Below are 22787 nucleotides of genomic sequence, written 5' to 3' on the forward strand. Positions count from 1 at the left end.
TAGTTCATTTTCAGGGGAAGCAACACTGAAGCAATCAATTTTGCATCCTTCCATTTTAAGGTGAAAGCCTTAGATGCCTATGCTTCAAGGTCTCATTGTGAGGTACAGAAAATATCATGTGACCCAAGGAAGGCCAGAAGCGAACGAAAACATGTCCAGCCATGTATAAGACATGATTAATGATTATCGAAGTTATCACTATGTGGTACCTGTTTCCAAGTTCCTGTGATGATGTCAAAGGTTATTTCAGATGCACTGCTTCATCACTATCATTATATACAGTTCTTAGATATGTGAATGCATTGCTTGTAGAAGACAGGTAGGTAGAACCATAACGCAGAATGGACCATTTGTTAAAGAATTGGTTTTCTTCAAATGACGATCCATCTAGTATAAGATTTTTATAATGAGTGGGACATTGCACCAAACTGGTAGCCCATGACTGTGAGGTGCTCATTGTTACCAACCTTCTAGTGAAAAAAATATACTTTCAAAGAACTACCAAGAAAAGAAATGTATAGATATTGTTTTATGACGGCCCTTGAGAGTGCGCTTTATGCGTGAGAGGGTGAATGTTGCAAGTTTACAGAGATGCTGAGTGCATAATTGAATCATAGTGTCCGTAATTATGTATGTTGATGCTAGTTTTTCATGATAGATATAGAATGGAGCAAAAGTGCTTAATAGCTAGTGCTGGGGTAGCTGAACAGTGAGAGAGAGAGAGAAGGGAAGACGGAAAGGCAGGGAGGTTAACCAGACTGAGTCCAGTTTGCTACCCTACATGTGGGGAGGGGAATGGGGAGTGAAAGAGAGAGAGAGAACTTAGGTGTAGGATGTCTATAGTCGGGCACTCAAGTCTGTTCAGCGCTTTTTCACTGAACAGTGAAATGCACATTATTGCAAGGACCTGAACTTTAATCAAAGTGGTGACAATAGTGGTCAAAGTTTTCTTATTATTTGTACTAATGCAATGTGAAGTTGGGGATCACGATCCTGGCAAGGAAAAATGAAAATTAATATGACAGCGGCCATTGTCAGCTTAAAGAACTGGGTGGACAGACAGACATGGGAAACCAGCACTTAAGTGGTGTCGGAGCAAAGCTGGAACTTATGGCTGAGCCAAATAACTTATAAGGGCTGTGGCGCACACGATAGCTGCGCGCAGGTATGATATACTAGAAATCATCAAGCAGTATCTGCCACATGGTGTTAGCACATGCTGCCTGCACTGATAGATCTCCCACCGAGCTCCTACATCTATACGAATACACAGCTACAAAATATATGCCGAGATGCAGGATCCGTCCAGTAAAGAGAACAAATTCACCAGTCGCCTAATATGACATTGACCGACACCTACAGAAGTCGCTTAATCATTTAAATAATTAGGTGAGAATGACTTGGTTCGACAGGCAAGGTTCTGACTGGTGTTGTATAAGTCGCAGGTCGCTTTTTAAGTCGCGACGATAGATTGGATTTTTTACAAGCACTGCTCCAGGAGGGCACATGCAACCGGAGGCCTCAGGAGAGGACCTGAGGTTATAATAAAGCAGGCGGCGCAGGATCCCCAGGGCACCCAAGGGGTAGTGGGGAGATCAAAGCTGGAAGCAGGATAGTCCGTAGATTGGAGTGGCGGAGGCCTAAGCGTGCTGGACTTAAAATAAATATTATTACGTCCAGCCGCCAACTTGTGACGCCAAGACTTCTGCAACAGCAGTCAGAAGTTTGCCGTTTGACATACTAAGGCAGCAGCGGAAGCGGACGAAGACACAGAAACGTGAAAAAAAGGACCCCACGCTACAAGTTAGTAGTATGTTAAAGTTTAAATTATGGCAATTGAATAACGCGCAACTGAGCCCTCTCGAAGCGTTCGACGCATGGAAAAATTCGCGAGGACGGTAAGATACCAGTGTGACAGAGGCACAAGCAAGGAACGAAAACGCGCACACAGGGCAAACTGTAAAGATGCTATATATTTTGCTATATATGTAATATATGCTATATCTATCAAGTGACTAGTGCCATGCTCTAATCTTCAAAGGTCGCAATGCTTTCGCAATGAAATTGTTGACAGTGTGCGCTGTGTGTGTATCTTGTGTTCTGGCTCACCGCTGATCGCGATCACGCCCGATCCTGATCGAATTTCGCGGTCGTGATTGCCTCCTTTGGACAAAATGAGCGAGAGACCCAATCACAGTCAAGAATTTCGATCCGGATCGGTGCCGATCGCGATCAGAAGTATACGTGTGGCACTGGTAGTGACAGGGCAACGCCATATCATACTCGCCTTCACGGGAGACCACTGACCAAACGACAACAATCGTTCGCGCCAGTGCACTGTGCCAGCAACACCCAAGGAGACGCACGAGGAAAACTTGTACACGACGCACGGATCGCCAGCCGACACATGGCAAAATGCCGCCACGCCAAGGCACGCCTAGGGACAGAACGAGCAAAGAAACTGCCCCTCCGTGGTACCTAGGTAAAGGGAGAAATTTAAGGCGCAAACGCCCCCAGATTTTCTCTCTTGCACCCGCTGAAACGACTGGCCAATCCCGTGAACTGGCGATTCCGCAAATGACCGTCTCGTGCGCAGGACATTCCGCCATTTTCTTCGATGCGTGACGTAGGCGCGACGCAAACAAAATGGCGCTGGTGGCCCGGTTTTGCTTACATAACGTGACGCCAACTTGACGTTTCGCCTAAGAAACTGAAATGAAGGCACTCAATGTAGCGTTATCGGGAAGGCAAAACAGTTTTCCTCCGCAGTAAAAATAAAGCAGCTATCTCAAAGCGTATGATTATTCTGTCGAAAACGGCTCTCGCTTCCGTCGTCTGCTGCGTACAAGCCGTCGTCTGCTTCAGTAGCTCGGATGCGTGTCCCTGGAAAATGGAATGAGTCATCGCATGTTGGAGCCAACGCGCTTGTTTTCTTTCTTGAGACAACATACGCGACCTACCAGTGGTGATGCGCGCACGTTCTAGGCCACGTTATCGCTATTTCGTGAAACGCAAGTGACTCAGCCCGACTCGGCTGGATGAGAAACGGCCTAATATCACCGATAGCGTTGCGCGCGCCAGAGATATCCACTAGAGCGACGCAAGCGCCGGCGCTGCCATCTCTTGTTCATTTCGCTGGTTACTCGCACCGCAGGAGGAAACTTCAAGGCGCCGCCTTGCGTACATTTCTTTTTGTAAATTAGAAAGAGGCCGTTGTCATAACTTTTGATTGTGCGAAAAGGCATTAATCTTGATTACAATACAAATGCAGCAGTGAAAAGTGGACAACATTGCCGAAAGTTTGCTATGTTCAACCAATATTATTTCGTATAAACGCGTTCTTTTAAAAAATGATGGCTCCAAACACAAATGCCAACACCACCCGAGAGCGATGCAAATACTATGAGCACGCGTTATGAACAAAAGATTTTCGTGGTGCCAAACGACGGGGAAAATGTGGCGATACGCATTCCTCTCAGCTGCCATTGCATATGGCTGCCAATTAGCATAATTCGCGCGGCTCGTCGCAGCAACAATTATGGCGGAAAATCTCAGCAATGGCGGCCCAGCGCAACGTCACGCATCGTCAAAATGACGTTTACGAAACAGCCCTTCCTGTGACGCTCCTCATGAGATATTCCTTCAGCCAATCAGCGAGCTGGCATGGCGCATATCTTGAATCGCCACCACATATTCGCGCAATTGCAGATGCATTGCACTGGCTTCTGCACGCTACCGCTCACATTCTTTTTGAAGCGCTAACATCACAATATATCTGCCAAGGACCAAAAAAATGTATTAGTCCATAACATTTGCAGCTCCACGTCACGTTTCGTCATCTTGATGAAAACGCAAAATTGCATTTTGCAATACTTCCGCTTCCCGGCACAAATTTCAAAACACGTGACCTTTCGACAGCCAATCAGAGAGTAAACATGGCGGATAATGGCGGCCGTGCAGCCGCCATGCGTGTCGAGAATAGAGCCCTAGGTCGGCTTTGTTATCAGCGGCGCGCGGTCGATTTTTTCGCCCTCTGTGGCCATTAGTTGAACTTGAGAGTGTACGGGGGGCACCCTGCAGTGCAGTTTGCCTGTACATGTCGCGCCACCTGGCAGCGGCAGTGAGCATCCGCGCGTAGGCCGTCACCGTCACTTCACCAGTGGCCGCGGTGCGCTCAGGCGCGCCTGCAAGCCTGCTTTTCCAATTTTCCAATAGATTCCCCGCGGCCTCTTGGCAGCTCCTTTGTGAGAAGTGTGAACAAAAAGAACAAGCGCAGATACTGCTGCGTTAAGGACTGTCACAACCACGAAGGGGATGTCGGCATCAAATTGTGCCGCTTCCCTTCGAAACCGGGAAAAGCATCCCGGCGGCTGAAGTAGATCGTCACGGTTCGTGTCGGTCTTGCGAATTTCTGCTAAACGAACTAAGACGTAAGTGCAAAAACGAGAAAAAGAAATGAAAAAGAGCCAGGAGCGGCATCTGTAAAAAGACACAATAAAGCGTCAACTGCATGAAAATGCGTGAACTGATTGCTGCTGTTGTAAATCAGTTTTGACAGTTGTTTAGCTCTTCTTGCTCCAAAACAAACTCGCAGTGGTTGTTAGGTGTCAAATCTAGCTTCGTAGGCGCTCCGTGCTGGAGCTTTGCATGCGCTTGCTTCCTCCTGCGCCAAGATCAAGACGCGAATGCGGGTACCGAGCTCATTCGTGCCGATGTTTTCTCGCGCTTAGAACAACAGAACTAAGGTTGGAGTACACTGCAAAACACGACGAGTATTCGAAAATTAGCATTTCCCTCGAGCACACAAGAGCATATTTGTTGAATCTTCACGTTGTTTAGTCTCAGCTGATTGCTATCTATGATTCTTCAGCGGTAATACCTTCTGACATTCGAGCCCGAACGACAATACCAGAATATGCTCGAGGCACTTCGTCAACGGAGAAAAAAGCACTTACCTGCCAATTCGCCAAAACCTCTACAATGTGAGGTGCAAGGCACGCTCCAAGTAAGGAAGCGACAAATGACAGTTCAAAGACGTCCACGGCCGTATTTGCTCACTTAAGTGGCATAAAATAATGATTTCTTAACGCACTTCGAAATCGACGTCGTAAGCATACTTACTTTGTTGTGAAAAATACTTCGCTACCTGCGGTGGTTGCTTAGTGGCTACGGTGTTGGGCTGCTGAGCGCGAGGTCCGGGAATAAATCCCGGCCACCGCGGCGGAATTTCGATGGGGTCGAAATACTAAATCACCCGTGTAATTAGATTTAGGTCCACGTTAAAGAACCCCAGGTGGTCCAAATTATTCCGGAGTCTCCCACCACGGCGTGCCTCCTAATCAAATCGTGGTTTTGGCACCTAAAACACCACAATTTAATTTAAGCACCTCACTGGGATGTCCGGGCTGTTTACGTCTTTGACACGGTATACGTGGTTGTAGTAAAAGATTTCACGTCCTTTCTCAAGCGTCGGTGGTCCAAAATGGGCCTCGACGTTTTCGATTGCCTTAAAACCGTAATTTAGAACGTCCGAAAGCTTTCAAACGAGTGCCGCAAAAGCATGCCTCCGTAGCAGCGGCCGCCTCGGTGTTTCGCGCAACTGACACGATGGCGCTGACGGCTGAGCCGATCGCCGCGCCGCCTGACCATTGCAGGGAGAGTAGTTTCGTTGCTGTTGACGTGATGTCCATGGAGGAAGCACAGAGGAAGCCGTGGAGGAAGCACAGAACACATATACATGGATGGATGGATGGCGGCTACACCCTTTGTAATGGGCGGCGGCTCGCGTCACCTAGCCTTTTTTCGAAGCGAGATCGGGATGCCTTAGAACACGCACCTATAAAGCGAGATATAAGAAGGAAGAAGAAGCATGTGCTTGCTGCGGTAAAGCTAGGGAAACGACGGAGCATATTTTATTAGAATGTGAAGACGTCTATCCAGCGGTCGATCTAGGCACCACTGGCCTCCTTGAAGCCCTTGGGTTCAGCGGGAGCAGTGGTAAAGCAAACAGGTCCGCAATAGACATCAGTAAGAGGCGATTGGAGGATTGGTGGAAGAAAAGTAGGGAAACGACAAAGGACGGAGACGTACAAAAGCACAGTTCGCAATAGGGTATTAGAAAATTTGGACGCAGTAGTTTATAGTTTTTTTTTTCATTGGTTAACCTAGGTAGGATATTAGGCAGCATAGTAGCAAGAGCTTGGTGGCGCAAGCCACCGCCCCGTTCCAAAGGGGACGCTCATAACATTCATCCACCCATCCATCCATCCATCCATAGAGTTTCTCACTACATTACCTAGAGGGAAATCTGGCGCTGCTGCGCTGTGGTATGCATGGGAATGCCGGTATGTTGTGGATTCGGATTGGCATCGTTCTCGTAGAGACAGGACACCTTGAAGACGCACTTGGCAAGTACCGTTCCGTCTGTCACAATGATTCATTTTCTACTAGAACAGCACGTGAAAAGCTGTTTTAGCTTTATTATTACGTAAAAACATGTTTTGTTTAACTATGAGAACTTGTTATTGCGTGTACGGTTATATGTTACGTAAAAAGTATCAGCGGGCCGCTAAAGTTGGAGGACAGACGACAAGGCTCGCGCTCGCTTTAAAACAGTTGGTCGTCTGTTCTTGGTTTTCTTCGCTTGGTCATGCATTGTGGGTGAGTAAAGATGTAATATGCGTGAATGGAAACATTTTATGAAGATTTTACTTTGAGAGCGCGTTATTTGGGTAGCCATATCCACGTTTTAGGCGAAGCCTCTTACAACACCAGCCAACACGAGCCTCGCAGACACATATACCGTCATTCCCATGACGGCACGGTGCCCCCTTAAGAAACTCCCATAGACGGTGGCGCCAGATTACCCTCTAGGTGTTATAGTGAGAAACTCTATGCATCCATCCATCCTTTTGCTTCCCCTTCTCTTCCTTTTTTCTTAATATCCCCTTCTCCTTAAATTAGTTTTCACTCCCCTCCTCCCCCCAAAATAAATATCTAAACTATAAACGATCCACATCGTTGTCCAGTTGTTTGAGCGTAGCTCACCTTTGAGCTTGCCATTCTGCCGCCAAAACCAAAGACGGATGTGACATCACGGACGCGAAAAACAAAGAATGAATGCGACATCCCGGACGTGACGTTTAAGTGAACCTAACGCCTGCGTTCCGTCGACCGGGTGAACGCAGACACTTTCGATATGGATGAGCTTATCATCCAAGCCGAAGTCCATATCCATCAAGCCGAAGTCAATCATAGGGCGGGAACTCGAAACTGCGTGACTGCATGCCTTGCGTTCGCACCTGGCCGCACTTAGGATGGCTTTAGGCGAAATTTAATTAGCTTCGACGAGTTATTATGACACGGGATAAACACACGACGATCGTGTTAAGAGGCAACAAAAACAGGACAGCACCATCGTAGAGTTTTCACGCCATGAAGTACACCATTCCGGGGCCAAATGTGAAGTTGTTCGGCCGCGCCGTGCAGACGTTGACCAAGATCGGCGACGAAGTGTACGTGATCGCCGACGACCGGACGCTGTCGTTGAAAGCGTTCAGCGCCTCCCGGAGCTCGTATATGTGCTTCAGCTTTGAACAGAGTTTCTTCAGCACCAGCGAGTTTAGGAGCGAGGGCTACCGGGGCAAATTGAGTGCGCGCTCGAGCCTCCTGGCCTTCCGGTCCGTGCAGTCGCTCGACCGAACAGTAGAAGAATGCGTAGTCGAGTTGACGGGTGATCAGGCATTGATCGCTCTACGCTATCGGCGCGGTCTTACCAAGCGCTTCTGGCTGCCTCTTGTTGAGTACGAGGAACTGCAGTTCTCGTTCCGTGCCGACTCGTATGCGAGAAGCGTGTGCGGCCAAGCCAAGCTGCTGTCCGACGTGCTCGGCAACTTTCCCATTAACGTGCCTGAAGTAACGCTGAGGCTATCACCTGACCGGCTCGACGTCTTCACGCATTTGGAGGGAGCCGACACGCAGCGTTCTGTTCGCACTAGCGTCAGCGTCCAAGCTGCTGAACTAGACGACCTGCAGTGTAGCGGTGACGTTACCGAACTCACGGTATGCCTACGTGGTCTGCGTGCGGCGCTAGGATATTACGAAGGCCTAACGGTGCGGCTGCAACTTGATGAGCCGGGCATGCCTTTGGTGGGACGTCTCGACGGTGTGCCGGGTCTCGAAGCGATTTACGTAGCTGCTACCTTGGCCGGCGGCGGCCGGCCTTTGGCAAGTAGCGCGGCACCGCCGTTGCACAAGCACAGGCCACCGCGACAAGGCACGGAAACCAGCAGCAAACGCCACCGGGCGTTCCTGCTGGGATTGACGCGGCCGCCGCTGGACGAGTTCACGTCGCAGTTGCCGCACGACGAGCAGGTTTTGGCTGAAGAAAGTGACGAGGAAGAAGAAGGCTAAAGCCTGCTCCATCTGCGAGTGGCAGCAGGGTGTGTTCACTCTGGTGCTGTTCATGATTTGAATGCTGCGAAAAACTTTCTGCTTCCAGTGCACCACGAATTGGTGGGAGCGAAAGGTTTGTTCCATGTCTCTGAGAAGGGAACGGCCCCGTTGTGTTGTGTGCCTGCAGTGTGGAGCAATATAAATGCAATTTCTATTAACGTAAGAAGTTTGTACGACATAATGTAAGCACTTAAAGATACTGGCTGTGTTATAAGTTCTGTGTTTAGAAGTATATTTTGCAAAAGCAATGTTGCTAATTTCGCCGTAGTGCTGCTTACAACACAAGCAGCAATGATGGGAATGCTGCAATGACTTCCAGCAAGCAGCACAGCCAGAGTTGGACAGAGGCGAAGATGCTGGGATACATAAATCTTTGGCTGACCTGTACTGACATCAGCCAAACATAGCTCTTATGATCAGATTCATTAAATAATCTCCAAGAGCTTTACATTCAAAGATGCGGTTACATTTGCCCCAGTTAATATTTTCACAAAAAGCCTCCCTTGCAAACCATTGGATGCAACTCAGTACATCATAACACATGGCATCATAACACAAACATCATCATCATAACACAAACAAGGCTCCCGTAGTGGGGTCGAAATGTCTTTTTTTCCTTTTTCAACGATTGGTCGGCACTTTGTTTTCCCACCAAGAATTTTCCCGACCAGACGGGTTTCCGTCGAACCCTGGATTTCATAACACATTTTGAGGACAGATGTCTCAAGCAGTTCGTTTCATATTTAGCATGCAAAGCTGGGAAAGCTACACAATAAGTTCAGTCATTAAAATGTATCACTGTTAGAGTTTCTTGGTCAATGAGTTTAGGCATGGAGCTCTGAATCGGAAGGGTATGGGTTTGACACTTTGCCTGGAGTTTCTTCATTTTTTATTGATAATTCAAAATTTGCCTCACATGAACTTTGTGTGGCATCTTCCGAGTGTCATATCATATTTATTAGATTACATGCGATCCCGTGAAACAGGTACAGCACTCAGCCAGTATATGCTTCACTGCACACTAACAGCCTGTGCTTGTACTTATGAAAAGAAAGTATAGCAAAGTGATCTGAAGCAACCTATGACTGGCGTATAACACAATCGGTTAAATTTCAAGGGTTAAAACATTTTTTTTTTTCATTCTATATAGAGCCTAATTAAACAACAGTTACATATAATTGCTGGAAAAAAGCGCTGAATTACTTTTTGGTGTGAATGCAGCAATGCATAATGTTTTGCTAGCATCCACAGCATTGTATGCAATATATGAAATGGAGTATAATCTTGATTTCAGCTAAATAAACAGATTAATGACTGTCCAGCTTTAACTCTGCAACTTCAACACATACACTAACTTAATTTTAAAATTTAATAATGAAGCTTAGTTAATATGCTGAACATTACAACTTGGAATGCAAGTAATACCTCTCTGTCCTAGTATCTGTCTCACCTAGTAATTGATCTGAGGAGGTGAAATTGCATTGTTTGTCAGGGGCAATATTTTTTTTTATCTGGGATGGAATAAAGTTGGCATGACAGGAAGCTGTGTTATTACCAGAAGGCTTTTTGTTCAGTCAACTAGAACTAGTGGAAAGGAGCACTCTAAGTGTGCTCCTGTTGACCCAGTGGAATTCTCTGCTCAATGAAAGGAAGCCTATATAATTTCTTTTCCTTTTTTTCTTTTTTTTTTCAAAGGAAGTGTTGCTAAAATGTAAGGCATGTCAGTAACAACAGTGCTGCAGAAAAGTCAGGGTCAACTCCAATTATTTTATTTGAATATGTGTGAAACTCAGAAATTTAACTGTGGCATTTTATTTCTGAAAGCAACTTGCATTGCAGGCTGTAAGAAATGCAATAGTGGGGGGCTCCAGATTATTTTAAAATCATTGGGGTTCTTTATTGTGTGCCCCAAGAGTGGTTAGACGAGCGCTTTCGCGTTTTCTGCCCCCATTGGAATGTGGCCTCTGTGGCTAGAAATTGAAGCCACAACCTCTTGCTGCTCAGCAACAGATCGTCGTTGTCCCCCAAGCCACTGTGGAAAGTTTTGAATAAACAAATAACCTGTTGAAGGATTGTTCATAGGCTTAAGTGAGAAAGGGGTAGCAATCGGAAAGAGAAACACTATAAGGAAAGAGCCACTAGGTAAGCAGGAAGGGTTAAGTGGAAGAACTTGGCAAAGCAGTGCCAGATCATTATGAGGATTCCACTTTTTTTCGCAATATAGTGAGGGCCATACTTTCCCAAGCGTCTATTTGCAGCAGCACCCTTTCATTCAGTGATGGTGCTGCTGCATATATACTTCTGGCGTCTGCTATTCCGGTACATGAAGATTAATTACATGGCTTTGTTAGGAGGGTCAATTGGTCACAGGCTCGGCTAGGGGATTGTTTGTGTCATGCCCACCGTCATCTTTCACTTTTGTCGGTGAGCAGTTATGCCTGGTGCAGGGGCGCAGCGGGGGAGGAGGGGGCTTATGGGGCTTCAGCCCTCCCCCCCTCTAATTTTTTCATGCTGTCGTGTACCGCCGACCAAAACAACCCCAAGTGCTAGAAATCATTCTGGATTTTGTCTAGAATGTCTTTTACGTGCTCGAAAAAAAGGACATTTCAGCTCGAATATTGCAAACTCGGGCTGGATTTCGTGGCAATGCCCATGCGCCTGGAGTCACATAACACAAGGAGGCCCATCAAAGCACAAAATTTCAAGGGCGTTTTGATGGCGAGCAGGCTTGTCGCAACATCTCGCGGAGGGCGCGGAATCTACGGAGTGCATGTATTTAAATTCTGAAACTTAATGGGTATAAAGTTCTCATAAACTTTTGATGTAAAAGGTGCATTGACATCTCCAAAGTCGTGCTTTATATTTTAGTTTCCGGAACTTTGGAGGGTTTAATGTTGCTGTAAACATTTCACGCCAAAGGTGCATTGAATTTTTCTAAAGTTGTGCATAGGGCCATACAACGACACAAGCCAAATCAACACGCTATCAGACAAGTTGACAAAGTACGCAGCGAGGTCTGATTAGACGAAGTGTGGTGGTGGTGGTTCATTTGTGCCGTCAAGTCACAGAAAAGAATACCCACGTATTTTTCACATGCGCAAACCATTCATGTCAATACACTAAGCCAGCAAAGGTAACTACATTCATATTATTTTTTTGTAGTTTGACTTTTATTCGAGAGGACACATTGCGCTTTCTAATTTTCTGGTTATCAATACCGGCGGGCTGCCAGAGCCAGCCAGAGCACATACGTTATTCTCATGTTGCCCCGACTACAGCGTGGCCACATTGGTGCGCGTTTGTTTTTGCCTGGCCGAGTTTTCAAAGTTTTCCGGCTAGCAGACAAGAAAAAGAAACAATGGTCGCTCGCTGCCATCACTGTGGGGACTCGACAGATTGCAACATGCTCAATGGAGTGCAATCTCTCCGGAAAGTTTCGTCTCGCCAGTGTAGGATACCGAGCAGTATGGGTATGGTCCTCTGCAGACCAAGTGTCTCACGTTTTCTTTGGTATTCCTTCAGTAGTCACATTAGGCACCCAAAGTAGGCATGCGATTGCGACCAACATGCTTTCCTTCAGGTTTTTTCATTCCGGTGCCACCGCCCCACAAAATGAAAAAAAAAAAAGACATTGTTGCGCGCAGCAAATTATCGATTGGTGCAAGTTCGATTTTGTTACTTGTTTTGCGTAAAGCGATGAGCCGCGGGACGCTTCAGTTGCCGGATACTCTTAACATATTATTGCGATAGCAATCAATGGACACTTAGGCAAAGTTCCTGCCATCACCCTCATATATATATATATACAGCATAGTATAGAATTTATTGACAGGAAAGACAGAGCGGTCGACCTGAGCTAGTGCGCTCTAGACTGCTACTCTGCATTGGGGAAGAGGGAAGGGGAGTGAAAGTACTGGGATGGATGATGATGAAAAGAGAAGTGGCGAGTGCTTATATATACGAGACAGTTGCCTTGCTAGAGCCGCTCGTCGAGCTTGGTGTCCTGCAGAAACTTCAACAACACTTGAGTTGCACGCATTGAAGTTGCATTGTTGGGCCATGAGCCGAGGATAGCTTCCTCTGACAGAGGTTGCCTGCCAACACTGGCTAGGAAACTTTCCAATGTCCTTCGCTCCAGCATATGCTGGGCAGTCGCACAGTATGTGTTCCAGTGTTTCAGGCATCTGCCAGTGTTCACAATCAGGGCTGTTCGACTGGCCGACGAGCTGCACGTAGCGACAGGTGAAAGCAACGCTCAGCCGAATCCTGTGTAGCAGTGACGTTTTGCCCTGTGTAACGTTCGGGGGCAAACAGAATTTACCCTTTGGGTCGATCATATGTAGGCATCTGTGGATGTTGTCATCGTGGGCTCTGTATGCCTTTGTAAGGTCCTGCATGAGTGCCTTGATCATAGAGTAGGTGTCAGGTTGTGAGTAGGCAAGCCGTGCTGCATCAGAGGAAGAGAAGGCCGATCTTGCCTCAATGTCACCCTCATGTTCCGCATGAAGTCCAAAGGCAATAGCGCCGTATACTGTATGTGCGAGTGAAAGCGTAGTGGGGGGGGGGGGGGGGGGGCATAGGTGAGCCGACGATGGTGGCCTTGTGGTTGATGGTGGCTGATAATCTTGTGTGTGCAAGGGAGAAAAGCAGAGAGGATGCGCGCCGCCTTCCATCGCGCGCGATATGTCGGGGATAGTAGAGCGAGTCGGGGGCCTTAGGATTCTGTGATCTGTGAATGTGTGATTGGGCAACATGTTTATTTGCCTTGTTTGGCGCATTATACACAGTGACTTTTTCTTACATACATAGATTTGTTGGATACATTTATGCGTATTGAAATATCTTGTTGCTAAGTTTTGTGTATAAGTACAGTGAGCTTTGTTTCCAGTGACACTTTTTTTGCCCTTTATCAAGCTGTATCTTCGCATTTGTATTTTCCATTGTATCTTCACATTTCTAATGTATGGGGGCGAGTGAAATGAAAGTCAGCCTATCCTTCCCACGCAATAATGGTTCTGTTCATTATCTGTGAGGCATGCGCATAGCATACAGAGACCTCTCATTTACAAAAGTGACACGCAGGTGTGAGGATAAATGTTCTTTAATGCTCCCATACACTGCGTTAAACATAGTTGTGTGACATAATGGACGCTCCAAACGGTGAACAGCGTGATGTCATGGGTTTTTTGACAGCTGAAGGTGTTTCCCAAAAAGAAATTAGTTCCCATATGGCTGCAGTGTGCATTGAACATCAATTTCTGATAGGTATTTTGTTGAACGTCGGCCATTACTGATAGAATTTGCTAAACCTGGAGAATCTATCAATCGTTTCCGATATTGTGAAATGCTGGGTCGGCTGCATGTTGCAATCAAAAACAAACAACATAAAAATTTGGCGAATGGGGTCATATTGCTCCACGACAATGCCCGTCACTATGTCACTGATGTGGTTAATAGAAAACGAGCAAAGTTGAAATGGAAAATGCTGCAACATCCGCCATACAGCTCAGACCTGTCGCCTTGCGACTTCCACATTTTGGGGCAATTAAAAAAAAAAAAAGAACTGCTCAAGGGAACCAGCTTCGTTTCAGACGAAGATGTGAAAGGGTCAGTTATAAACTTTTTGAAGCAGCAACCCAAGGAGTTCTCAAAGACGTGAATCACACGACTCGTTAGTCAGTGGGACAAATGTCTACATGCTCATGGAGACATCTTTTCAATAAAGTACACCGTTTGTCATATATTTGCATCGGCTCACTTTCATTTGACTCGCCCTCGAACATTTTGCAGAAATCCTGCTTTTTATATGTGCTCTCTCTTCTGATTATAATTTCAGTGCATTTACTCACAAGACCCACCCTTCTGCTGGACAGGCAAAGCAGAAGGGTGGGTCTAAAAGTTAATCTGCAGAAAACTAAAGTAATGTTTAACAGTATCGGAAGAGAACAGCAGTTTACGATAGGTAGCGAGGCACTGGAAGTGACATCTACTTAGAGAAGATGGTGACCGCGGATCCGGATCATGAGACTGAAATAATCAGATGAATAAGAATGGGCTGGGGTGCGTTTGGCAGGCATTCTCAAATCATGAACAGCAGGTTGCCATTATCCCTCAAGAGAAAAGTGTATAACAGCTGTGTCTTACCAGTACTCACCTACGGGGCAGAAACCTGGAGGCTTACGAAAAGGGTCCTATTTAAATTGAGCACGACGCAACGAGCTATGGAAAGATGAATGATGGGTGTAACGTTAAGGGGATAAGAAGAGAGCAGATTGTGTGAGGGAACAAATGCGAGTTAATGACATCTTGGTTGAAATCAAGAAAAAGAAATGGGCAGGGCATGTAATGAGGGAAGATAACCGATGGTCATTAAGGGTTATGGACTGGATTCCAAGAGAAGGGAAGCATAGCAGGGGGCGGCAGAAAGTTAGGTCGGCGAATGAGATTAAGAAGTTTGCAGGGACAACATGGCCATAATTAGCACATGATTGGGGTAGTTGGAGATGTATGGGAGAGGCCTTTGCCCTGCAGTGGGCATAGCCAGGCTGACTCACTATACACGACCGGTGACAGCCGCTCCTGCACAATACATTGTAACAAAGAACAGCGTCATTGAGATTTTTCCCTGGCCGCTGCATCTGTGCAGAAGTGTAAACAAGATTCTTGAATGACAAAGTTTAATTAAAATATTTGCCCTCAACTTGTTCATTTCATTGCCTTTACATTTATCATATCAGCGGCACGCACTGATGCAAGTATATTCTTTCATGAAAAAATACACATTTTACTTGTCTTCACAGTGCGTAGTGTTCAAATTCGTTAGCAGCATATTTGGCAATGGCAATGCACTTATTATTCATGTAGTTGATCCCTCAACAAATTTTATACGAGGAGGCCGAGCTGCAACGTGAGCCCCCCTCCTCAAGCGAAATTTCTGGCTACGCCACTGGTCCGGTGCAAGGGCAAAACCAAAATGAGCAAATACTTGGCAACCAAATACTAAAGTAGGTGTGCTGTCATTCATAGTCTCAACCACAGCAGTGGCTCAGTCACGGCATTCTTATGAGCTCGTGAATTTGATTCATGGCTGCAGCAGCCACATTTCAATGGGGGTGAATTAATTAATGAAATGGGGAGTGAGATGCAATAACACACATGTATCGAGTGTTTGGGGCATGCTAAGAAACCTCGGAGCCCTTAAAGGGCCCCTCGCCAGATTTGGCCATATTAAACGGAGAAGCACAGAGTATACATAACGCACTGATGATCTGAAAAGTATTACAGCATTGCATACTCTAAAAGCTGCTGAAATTTTAAAGCAAATGGCATGCATTCCCTTACTGGGACGCTCCGCGTCAGCTAGAGAGTCAAGGTCACATGCACAAATACCTCTACTTAAAACACACTGCTAGCAATGTCGTTACACTCACTACAACGTGGCTTTGACTATTAATCCGGTGTGGTACACACACGCCTCAACTAGAATTACACTACAGAGCAAAAAATGAAAGGAAGACAGTAAAAAAAAGGGGAGGTGAGGCTCGGCATAGGACATAGTCCTTCGGCACTGGTATAGAAGAAGGCAGGAAAGAAATGCCGCATATGGAGGCTAGTCAAGGCAAAGAGAGAGAGCGTCTCTGTTCGCAGTTGTGTTTGCCTCCTGGCAGTATGGCAATGGGGCATTCAGTTACTTCTATGTTCTCCAATAACAAACCATTTCAAAAATGATTTTAGTAAAAAAAATTCCTAAATAGTGTTTTACAACTTCCAGTGTATAACCAAAGCTTACATTTGGACCTGGTGAGGGGCCCTATAACTACAGAATCTCATAGCCCCAGTGCCACCTTTGGGGCAATAAAATCTATCACTTAATTTTAAAGAACCACTAAGGAGAAATATTATGTCAGCTGTGTTAGTAAATCATTGTCTCACAATTCCAAAATAGAAACTCTTACAGTGAGAAGACGCCAGAAAGGCACAAGAACGAAAGGTGGATGGTGACACCGCCTTGAAATTCCTGCCACAGCTCGCCATGACATCGTGGATTTTTACACCATCTGTTGAGACCTAGTTGGAACTTTTATCAGTGAAAATTTACCAAATTGTGTTGTAAAGGAGCCCAAGATTGGAACTTAGGAAATTTCAAAATCTTTTACTGAACGATGATGGGAAATGCATGAAAATACCTTGCAATCTGTGACATCACACTGATGTACTGGCCCATGAGGATTTGGTGCGAAATTCAAAAATGAAACTCTGACGTCATTTTTTCTTCAATAATCGGCCTATTAGTACTGCAACATTAATGAAAGTGTAGTCCTTCAGAAGTACTTTAACAATATGAATTGATTCAGTATTCCTCTTTAGTTAAGCAGTTACCTGGTGTGGAACAGTTAAGCCCCCACTGTGGTAAAGAAAGCTGGACAGGTGGGTGAGATACGGGTGTTAGATAAATTTCCACATGCCATTGATGTGCTCATCATTTTTCTCTCGAGATCAAGCACAGGGCATTCACATGCGCATGCATTTGCAATAGACTGGATGGCTCTAAATATGGATGTTGCAGTACTGTAAACCCCATCTGTTAGGTCTAAACTGGAAAAGTATAATGTATTAGTTTATAGTTTGTGTGCAATCACATCTTCACCAAAGCTGTTCTGTAGTGGTATTCACAAAATATTGGTTTAATTCAGGCAGTGCACGATATATAAATTTCACCTGATTTAGACGTGCAAATACATGCAAGTTCCAGAACATTATTAGCTATTTTTTACTGCAGAATTAGAGTTGCTAGCTTATTCTTTTATTTTCTGGCAATTTTCCAATTCCAGATATTTTTATAGAGCAGTTGAGAACCTAAAGAAAAGATTTGCCCCTAGAAGTCATTAGAATTTAATCTGTTCTGTTAAAGGTGACAAAACTTCAGCTTGGTCCAGTGGTTACCAACTATAAGAAGAGCACTTCTGTTTTCCACATGCAACTGAATAGGCAGGAACATAGTTAAAACAGTTTACTACTAGTTTTCTTTCAGTGCTATCTAAACACATTCTTAGTGTTCCTAAATACTCTATTCAGTAATGAAACTAACTTGGCAAGTGCCTTTTGCGATGCACTGTAATGACATCTGTGGTCCTCACAGAGGACCACTACAGCAAAACAATTCTGTATTTTGTCGACATATAAGAAACAACACGCTCAATCTCAAAAAACACTCAATTTTATCTTTTTTTACAAAGCACAGAAAATGGAGACTGAAATTGAGCACTCTTGTTGATGATTTCGTAGTCCACTCAAGTTGGGCACAGAGAATGACAAGCAAGGGCAACCATGAGGCAGGTCTTGCCCATGACTTTGCTGCTGCAGGCATGGCCTCAACAGTTTCTCATTTCTGTTTTACTTGGTGCCTACAGAGCTGTCCACATATGACACGAGAAAATTTTTCCTGAGCAGCGCCGACTTCTTTGTCAAAACAGCCTTCCTGGCCAGCTTACAAGGACCACAGGATGCAGCTGTAAACATCAGAGGCACAAATTTTTAAAGCGAGAATAAAAGCAAGAGATTTTTCATGCTAAATGCATTTAGACACAAGATAATAGAATTTTCCACATAATTCACAGAAAATGTAAAATTAAAAAAAATATTTTTAATAACGGTCTACAAATATTCTAATACGAATCGAATAGTCCTTGCTATTTGATTCAGGAATTACCTCTTTGAAATTTGATATTTGTTTCTGCCCAAATACAAGGAATAACATCGGCCAGGAACTTGAGCAACAGAGATTAATGCCATGTGAGGACTCTTCCAAATAATCCTGCAAAGAGCTGCAGTTGTTGCACACAGGCACCAGCTACTGAATAAACGCACTGGGTAGAGCTCGGTAATTTCTGGTCGTCCAAAAAAAATTCTTTGCTTTTAGGCTGCCTGTATACAAATTTGCGTCAATTTCAGCTAAGCAATTATTTAATCAGTCTCGCCATGTTTATACCCCTTTAACCAATTCAGGTAAAAACAATGACGAAAGTTCTGATATTTAAAATGTGTTGCATACATGTTGAAGCACTTCCGATTAGAATAGTGGTGCAAGTTTGAGTAACATGTGCAAAATGTTTTAGTAAGAACCGTGTGAAGGCAGACGATTGGCTATTCTTGCTTGGTGTCAGCATGTCGTTGTGTGTAGCGGGTTCACTTTCGTTTTGCACAATGTTTTGCACCAGGCATTATTTTCAAGTGGCTGGATAGGTGCTTTTCAAGCCTGCCCGAAATGAAATAATTGTTATCATATTTGATGCTCTTTTGCCAAATAAACTGGCACTTGCCTAAAGTTCAAAGGGAAATAAAACAGATAATTACGTTTCAAGACCGCTATGGTTCCCTTGTTTTCACAATAAAGATGAGCGCAAGAGGGGGCGATTAATTATGTGTTAGGTGGCACAGAGTGCGCGTGTATATCGCAGGGAGATTACCCAGTGTCCGGTTAACCGCATTTCTAGTCCTTTGAATATGTAAAGATTCTAGGAGTAGTCTTCAGTACAGGTGCTTCTCTGTCATGATTATGCTTGCAGCATCCCAATCAATGATGTGGTTAGAGATCTTTGATGTTCCTGTAGTGAGTTCTTGTGGTCTGCAAACTTGACAGAACTCACTAAAGAATTAAAAATTCTTAATCTATTCTACAGCTGTATGCTTTTTATGATTCTGAATATGCAAGAAGTGTAAATTTCTTGAATTCGCCTGTAGAATGAAGAAATTCAGTTGCTTTATAATGAACACATCGAGCAGCGCTGCCTGCGCATGGTGCTGGTCGGTACAACAACAGACACTGTGCAGGAGGGTCCGGACTCTATGGTAGCTATGAAAGTCTCGCCCTCCATCTCAAACTTGATGAAAAAAAAAGGGGGAAGAAGCCAGCAGGCTGAACACATAGATAAAAGCATGACTAGCATGCCATGAACCTCGATGCCATAAGCTTGGCTGTGGTCACACCTTACGCCGGACAAAGTGTGCGCAAGATGATTAGTGGCTTTTTCTCACTAAGTTCAACTTGAAATCCTGTTAAAAAAGATGTTTTCTTCTGCTGACCTTCCTTAATTGGCTCTACTAGAAGCAGTACAGTGCACCATCTTTACAACAAAGGGCCCTGTATATTAAGCATTTCAGAATTCCCGAGCACTTCGTTATAAAGGTGTTTGTATGGCAAATGGCCTGTCAGCATGTACACATACCCACGGCTTCCACAGTGGCCACACAGGCACTGCTGAAGTAGGTGCCTCCGTGCACTACTAGGCTGCGCTCTAGGTGGGCCGTCAGACAACCACCCAGCTGCTCCAGCACATACTCGACGCTACCCACGCCTGCACAGAGATGCAATGCATCCACCTCACAAAGTGCGTGTTGGACAGCACACAGGTCACCCACAACCACGTCCCCCAAGCGACGTCCCCGTACCAATGTCTCGCACACCACTGCTTCTTGCTTTTCGCCAGCAGCCCACTGCACAACCACCATCTTCTCGGTGACCAGGTTGGCCGTGGCAGGATTAAAAGATGACGTGACAAACACAGCTCCTTCGAGGTTATGGCAGCGCAGGCAGGACCAGTATTTGGAGGGCAGGCGAAGGGCTAAAAGCTTGTCCACATCCTCATCCATGGGGTTTGGGTCATCGCCTAGCTGGACTCTCTTGGGATCAGGGAACTCTTCACAGTGAGGGTGTTTGCGAGGTGCCAGTGGTACAGAGTCGGGTAGCAATGCTGCCCTGCCACGTGGGATCCTCACCTAGGTAAATAATATGTCCAGACTCCATACAAAATGCAAGATTAAATCAATGTCGACTACACATAAGTCCTGTGACTTCACAAATGTTTTCACAAGGCACTGTAACGAATGCAACATTACCTGCTTCCATTTACTTGTGGCTAGACAGGCTATGCTTTAGCTTGGTTCAGCATGTCATATGAGAAGGCCAATGTGCTAGTGTTGTACATGGATAAGGCAGGATAAATTGGGGTGTAAGTGGAGAGGTTGGAAGAAGCATGTTTCTGACTACTTCATTTCACTGATTGGAAAGAAATTTGCTTAAAAATTATAAATGGGACATTTAAGCAGAAGTGAACATATTTGTAAGAGAGAAAGGGAAGGAAACAAAATGAGAACAATGAATATGACTCTCTATATAAAAACATCTGTGCTAATAAAGAAGCCTTGCACTGCAATGAAAGCAGCCTTTTCAAGGCCAGTAACTGGTCATGATCCATACAAGTGTTGTCCAATAGGTGGTTGCCCAGAGGCAGAAGTTGGTAATGTAGCTGCTGCCTATGCTGGGCATAAAGGGGGCAATCCAGCAACATGTGTATCCCCAACCACCGCACCACATGCACACATCACGTGATGAATTTTAAGAAGAAAGTAATTAGTGCTGCCACCACCATTGGTGAAAGCTAAGAAAGTGTTGTACATTTGATGGCAACATGACATATGTACATCTTCTAACCTTTTTATAAAACCATGCTGCAGTTGATCTCGCAGACAGTTTTTGCATGAAGTTCCTGAACGAGGAGGGAATGATGTATGCAAATAAAAAGAAAAAAAATCATTTTGGGGGGGACATTACATGTCAAAACCACAGTCTGATTATGAGGCATGTTGGAATGGGTAATTCCAGATTAATTCTGATTACTTTGGGATTTTTTAACGTGCACCTAAATCTAAGTACACGATCGTTCTTGCATTTCACCCCCCTCGAAATGTAGCAGCCGCAATGGTGTATGATGGTTTATAATTTCTAAATGCGCCCGTTTGACTGGGAACTAAAATATTTCATGACCGCAAGTTCTTGCAATATGTGTACTCCACATTTTTCATTCTTTTTGAAGGTGACTCCTAATGCCAGCGCAAGGATAATGCTTGTGTTAATTGTGCTCTCTCTCGTCCACTGTGCTTCTATGAGCGCTACTATAGAAAATGAATACTGATTTTAAGCGTTCTCCTATCTTTGTACACATCCAACGTCTATACAAAAAAGAAAAATAAAGAAAGAAACGGTGGTATTTTGTAGCCGTAGTGAAATGTGACGATACAATTGCGTTATGACAAATTCGTAGGCGCGTGTCGCACGGCCACTTCCTAGCTCCCTAAAGAAGTTTGCGCAAGGAAGCCAATGGCGATGGAGTACGATCGGGATTGAAAATCTCTATCGCGATACAGGATTTCGATCGCGATCGAAAGTGCGCAATGTGATGCGGGTGATAATCTCTCTCCTCTCACCTCTTTTCCGCCAATGAGATGCACGTAGTCACGACAGATCTGGCCGGGATCAAAGTGCAGCTCGCACAGCTGGCTGTCAGGCCGCAGCGACCCAGGTGCCAGCTCGAGCCGCTGCTCCCACACCTCCCTGGCCGCATCATTTCGAGGGGCTCGGAACACGGACAGAGGCCGTCCTTGCTCCCTCTGCAGTGCTCCTTTGTTGCAGCCGGGTACACAGCAGCGCACCCAGTATAAAGGCCGCTTGGACATCACGACTGACAATTACCGAAACTCCATGCAGTACTAAACACGGCGCGTTGGAGTCCTAAAGCTCCTCACGTCGTGATGATCGGCAAGGGTGCTGCGGCGCGTAGAAAATAGCCATAGATATATAGAAAAACTCTCTATAATTTGTCCTAAAACAACGCGGTAGCAACGCTACTTTTGTTTCTATTCCATTGTGACCTATAAAATAAGAACTGTAGATGCCGCATAATTTTTCATAGGAATAATAATGTAAGTAAGCCTGGGAAATGGAGCGGAGAACCAAAGGAACCGGCCGTCGGCTCTAGTACGGCTTTTCGCCGCCACGCGCCGCCGCCGGAGTAGGATCATCGTCGCTCACGGGAACGCAGGGCGCGACTGTATTCGCAGCTGTTAAATGGTTGAACTTTCGACTGTATTCGCATTGTTTCAAGTACAACCAAGACTTTTGTAAACACAAACCCTGAAGCACTTGTCACTCTGGGCAACCAGCCTATTTTAGAGGCATGAGTCTGTCGTTCGCGGCAATTGCTGTTCAATGCGCTCGCGCGTCGTCTGCTGCGCCGATACGAGAGCGGGCGCCAGTTGAAATCCAATGCGTGAAAAAATGTTCTGTCGCCGTTACGTTCGCTTATGTGAAAGTCGATATTTGAAAGCAGTGCTTGCCACCATATAATGGGAACGTTTGGGCGCTGAAAGAGCACCGGTGCGTCCTAACGTCTACTCGTGTAGCAGACTGCGCATAAGCCGGGAGTTCATGCGCTAAATGGCACGTAATGTCGTGAGACTGCTGTACACAATGTTGCCACGAGACATAAAAAAATAGT

The 22787-nt window shown here is 45.4% G+C and overlaps 3 protein-coding genes across 15 annotated transcripts in view; 1 reads left to right on the top strand and 2 right to left on the bottom strand.

Moving 5' to 3' along the window:
• Nucleotides 1–2578, bottom strand: part of LOC139046742 (uncharacterized) — a 48718-nt gene extending 46140 nt beyond the window's left edge. For 3 of the 12 annotated variants that reach the window (XR_011514161.1, XR_011514158.1, XR_011514155.1), the window contains exon 1: nt 2288–2562. The gene's annotated coding sequence lies outside the window, so the exon portion shown is untranslated. Of the gene's footprint in view, nt 1–2287 lie in introns of all 12 variants that reach the window. The other 9 variants (XR_011514162.1, XR_011514160.1, XM_070537840.1 and 6 more) reach the window with 7 other exon arrangements.
• A 4570-nt stretch (nt 2579–7148) lies between these two features.
• Rad9 (cell cycle checkpoint control protein Rad9) lies at nt 7149–10014 on the top strand. Its single transcript, XM_065446117.2, has one exon. It carries the CDS (start codon nt 7435–7437, stop codon nt 8410–8412), a length of 978 nt encoding a protein of 325 aa, XP_065302189.2. The 5' UTR covers nt 7149–7434; the 3' UTR covers nt 8413–10014.
• Nucleotides 10015–17649: 7635 nt separating this feature from the next.
• On the bottom strand, nt 17650–22278 carry LOC135913601 (uncharacterized). 2 transcript variants are annotated; one of them, XM_065446114.2, is made up of 3 exons: nt 21718–22277; nt 19680–20229; nt 17650–17963 (listed from the first exon to the last, which is right to left on the bottom strand). In XM_065446114.2, exons 1-3 carry the CDS (start codon nt 21964–21966, stop codon nt 17848–17850), a joined length of 915 nt encoding a protein of 304 aa, XP_065302186.2. In that variant the 5' UTR covers nt 21967–22277; the 3' UTR covers nt 17650–17847. The 2 variants fall into 2 exon arrangements, with proteins under 2 accessions (XP_065302186.2, XP_065302187.2); XM_065446115.2 differs by lacking the exon at nt 17650–17963 and having other exon boundaries at nt 19680–19808; nt 19903–20229; nt 21718–22278.
• Between the last annotated feature and the right edge of the window lie 509 nt (nt 22279–22787).

The sequence above is a fragment of the Dermacentor albipictus genome, chromosome 4 (genome assembly GCF_038994185.2).
Source record: "Dermacentor albipictus isolate Rhodes 1998 colony chromosome 4, USDA_Dalb.pri_finalv2, whole genome shotgun sequence".
In the NCBI taxonomy this organism is placed as follows: domain Eukaryota; kingdom Metazoa; phylum Arthropoda; class Arachnida; order Ixodida; family Ixodidae; genus Dermacentor; species Dermacentor albipictus.

Bases quoted from the DNA above. Each gene is read 5' to 3' on its own strand.
- Rad9 (XM_065446117.2), top strand. From the start codon at position 7,435: ATGAAGTACACCATTCCGGGGCCAAATGTGAAGTTGTTCGGCCGCGCC.
- LOC135913601 (XM_065446114.2), bottom strand. From the start codon at position 21,966: ATGTCCAAGCGGCCTTTATACTGGGTGCGCTGCTGTGTACCCGGCTGC. The intron at 20,230-21,717 runs GTGAGAGGAGAG...TTATTTACCTAG, and splicing joins ATCTCATTGGCGGAAAAGAG to GTGAGGATCCCACGTGGCAG. The intron at 17,964-19,679 runs GTATGTGTACAT...TGATGTTTACAG, and splicing joins GGCCACTGTGGAAGCCGTGG to CTGCATCCTGTGGTCCTTGT.